Below are 3,874 nucleotides of genomic sequence, written 5' to 3' on the forward strand. Positions count from 1 at the left end.
GAGTCCAACACCGACAGATGGAGAAGCAGTTTGAGAGAACAGAGACTATTTTATTGCCTTGAGTTTCCTAAAATCTTTCACTACTTTCACTGTCTGTAACTTCCTGGTATCAGGAAAAATGGATAACTAGGTCAGAGTAGTCAGTAGATCTGGGGATTTTACCCGCATGCTAATAAAGGGTACTAAAATCTCTTCACCACGCTCCCCGTGTCCCTCCAGCCCACTTTTCCCATCCTCTCCCTGTCCCCTAGCCCACTTGTCTTTTCTAAGGGTACTGAGCAAGTGGACCATTTTTCTGAGTTTCATTTTCTGTGCTGATCACCCTGTTTGGGGCCAGCACATTCTTTCATTGCCACGTGTTAGCATCGCTGTCTCAGGAGCTGTCAGAATGAAGAATCGTCTCCTTCTCCATGCCAGACCTGAGTTGATCCTCTAAACTACAAAGATTCAAGCCTTTCTTGGCACCCAAACCCAGGACCTTGGCTCAGCTATCACGGCCCTTTTTATCCCTTACAATGCTTATAACTGGGGTTTTCATGTTACCAGCCTAAAGTCGTATATTTGCTGACAATGCCGAGCCTCTGATCAGGTGCCTCCTTGGGACCTAAAAAGATGCTCTTAGGCTCCAACCCTGATTCAGTGATCCTGGAAGAGAACAAGGCGTGAGATTTCTGAAAACAACCTTCCTCAGAATTAGGTTGTTAACCCCCAGTGAAATTTACTTATGATTTTCTTCAAGATAAAAATTCCTTGTGCTTCTGCCCATAGCAAGATCTCATTATGTTATCAGTCTTTCCTTCTGGTTTATCCTTTTATTTTAGAGAAAACCAGAGATCATGTGTTTCTTTACCAAAATATGTAAAATATTTATTTATAAAAATAAATATGATATGTAATAAAAGAACATCAATGCCCAAACATCTTAGTAGTCCCAAGGAAGTTACGCAAGTATCAAATGCTGGTTCCACGAATATTCAAGAAGCCAATGCATAGTGTCACCAACAATACTTGACATATTTAAATGAACTTTATTTCACTTTTTAAATAGTAAAATGAAAAAAAAAACAGTTTTTTTGCTTTGTAGAACAGTCTGAGTGTCACCTAAAATATTTGACACATTCCAAAAAAATTTGTTTGACTTTTAAATAGGCTTAAACACAAGTTATTTTTATTATTATTTTTAAGAAACATTCTGAGAAACCTGATGTTTTCACAATTATCAAAGGGGTCTAGGGCACCAAAGGGTTAAGACTCTGAAGGAGGAGGTCTGTGGGGTCAGGAAGGTTTTCTACAGGCTCTGTTGATTCTTTTTTTATTATTATTATTTTTATTTTTTAAATTTATTTATTTATTAAGGATTTCTGCCTCGTCCCCACAACCGCTTCCCATTTCCCTCCCCCTCCCCCGATCAAGTCCCCCTCCCTCATCTGCTCGAAGAGCAATCAGGGTTCCCTGACCTGTGTGAAGCCCAAGGACTGCCCACCTCTATCCAGGTCTCGTAAGGTGAGCATTCAAACTTCCTAGGCTCCCACAAAGCCAGTACGTGCAGTAGGATCAAAAACCCACTGCAATTGTTCTTGAATTCTCAGTATTCCTCATTGTCCGCTATGTTCAGCTAGTCCGGATTTATTTAATCTTTGTAGTTTACCGTTTTCTCTTCTGTGGATATGCCATCCTGTACTCCGCCTGTCGGTACCTGTCATCCATGTCTATGGGAAGTCATTTTCAACCTTCTTTGTGTATAATTTTGCTCTCCTAGTTTCAGTACCCTGCCTGCAGTTTGTAGATGAATTATTCACATTTGTGTCAGTATTTCTTGAATATTTATAATGTGCTGGTTACTGAGCTAGCCAAAAAAACTATATGGCCAGTTTAAAAATACTGCATACTGCCTTTTATCAGTTTATGATCTAAGGTGTGTGTGTGTGTGTGTGTGTGTGTGTGTGTGTGTGTGTGAGAGAGAGAGAGAGAGAGAGAGAGAGAGAGAGAGAGAGACAGAGAGAGAGAGAGACAGAGAGAGAGACAGAGAGAGAGAGAGCCGGTATAGTAACTTCTTGATTTATGTTCTTTACTCCTTACAGATCCTGGAGACATCTGAGGCTTGATGGGGACTTTCCAACATTCCAGACTGCTGTCCTACAATGAAGCTCTGAGTCACTGACCCAAGTACTGGCAACAACGTGGAAGTCCAGGATAGTCAGCGTGATGCACGGTCGGTCAGTCTAAGCAACAGCCAAGAGCTAGCGTGGCCTGAAACTCCAGCAAACGCTAGAGAAAGCCTCCAGCGTTCATGGAAAGAGAAAAGGAAAGGATTCCCAGCCAATCACAACGAACTTTCCACAGCTCCAAAGAGCCCACCTTCCTTATCCATCAGGGTGCACTGCCGAGTGACTCTCACTTGACCATTCCGCCAGAAACACAGTGTAGAGATCTCACTGAAAACATAAAGACCAACGCACAGCAAAGGAGACCCGGAACAGTGATACTATCAAAGCACCCAAACAGAATTATGTCAGGGAACCAGCCTAGCCCTCCGGTGATCCCATCCCGCAGGCCAGGATTCCGGATATGCTACATCTGTGGCCGAGAATTTGGTTCCCAGTCGATTGCCATTCATGAGCCCCAGTGCTTGGAGAAGTGGCGCATTGAGAACAGCAAACTGCCCAAGCACCTGAGGAGGCCAGAACCCTTCAAACCACAGCCCATCGGTGGCAGTGGCTCCTATAGCCTTCAGGAAGCCAACGAGGAGGCATTTCGGAGTGCGCAGGCTCAACTGCTCCCCTGTGACTGTTGTGGCCGCACATTCTTGCCAGATCGTCTCCTGGTTCACCAGAGAAGCTGCAAGCCAAAGGGTGAGAATTCCAGAAGGCTGGGCACTGATGGTCCCGATGCTCCTACTGGTCTCAAGAAAGCTTCCAGTGGCATTCCAGCCCGACCAAGGACTCTCATCTGTTACATTTGTGGTAGGGAATTTGGCACACTGTCCCTTTCTATCCATGAGCCCAAATGCTTAGAAAAGTGGAAAATTGAGAATGACCGGCTCCCTAGAGAGCTGCGTCGGCCACTGCCCGAGAAGCCCCAACCTCTTCTAACTGGACAGCCCAGCCAAGAAGGGTCAAAAATTCCTGATTCAAACTTAGAAAGGAAAGGCGGCTCAAATGTACCCACCAATTCCAAGCAACAAAGGAACATGGCGGCCCCGAGTGAGGACAAGGTAACTGGCGTCATATAAGATGAAGTAGTTGAACCGGGGACATATTGCATCTTCAAAAGGGATGAGAGAATTGTTCCGAGAGCCTGCCACCTCAGCCCCAAGGATGGTTTCTCTCAAAGTCTTTCTTACTTGTGTTTTAAGGTGGTCTGTCCAAGTGGATCTCCTTTTGGACTCCAGGGGCTATGTCTCTTTTGGCAAAGTAGACCTAACAACAACACACTTGCCTGATTGGTTCATAATCCTTTTCAGTCCTACAGCCTTAAAGAGATGGACCCTTTTTTCCCCCTCTGATCCCTCACCCCAATAATCCCTGGAAGAGACTGTTACTTAAAATGAGTCATTCATGCTGTGTCTACATTACAGAGATATAATTCTCATTCCAACAGCCAAAGTTTATTGCTGGTTTATTTTAGTCGTCTACCTTAGGAATTCAGTTCTGGCAATGCTGGATTATGCTGTTTGAGTTTATCTTACTAAAATAGAATCTGTGTCAAAAACCTCAAATGACTTTAGCAATAATTAAACACTGGGGCGCTTGCTAAGTCTATGTGCTCTGCAGATGCAGTATGGTTTTGTTTAAGGCATACATGTTATAAGCGGTGGTGGGGGTGGGAGGGTGTTAGCCCCAGGATGGATTCTGAAACAACTTGCTATGCTTGC

At 44.2% G+C, this 3,874-nt stretch overlaps 1 protein-coding gene across 1 annotated transcript; it reads left to right on the forward strand.

Moving 5' to 3' along the window:
* The first annotated feature begins 2,290 nt into the window (after nt 1-2,290).
* Nucleotides 2,291-3,522, forward strand: LOC121441935 (zinc finger protein 474-like). Its single transcript, XM_041643336.1, has one exon. The coding sequence runs from the start codon at nt 2,291-2,293 to the stop codon at nt 3,230-3,232; it is 942 nt and encodes a 313-aa protein (XP_041499270.1). The 3' UTR covers nt 3,233-3,522.
* The last annotated feature ends 352 nt before the right edge of the window (nt 3,523-3,874 follow it).

This window comes from Microtus oregoni, unplaced genomic scaffold (genome assembly GCF_018167655.1).
Source record: "Microtus oregoni isolate MIOR12 unplaced genomic scaffold, Mior012 000085F_ref0000168, whole genome shotgun sequence".
NCBI lineage: Eukaryota > Metazoa > Chordata > Mammalia > Rodentia > Cricetidae > Microtus > Microtus oregoni.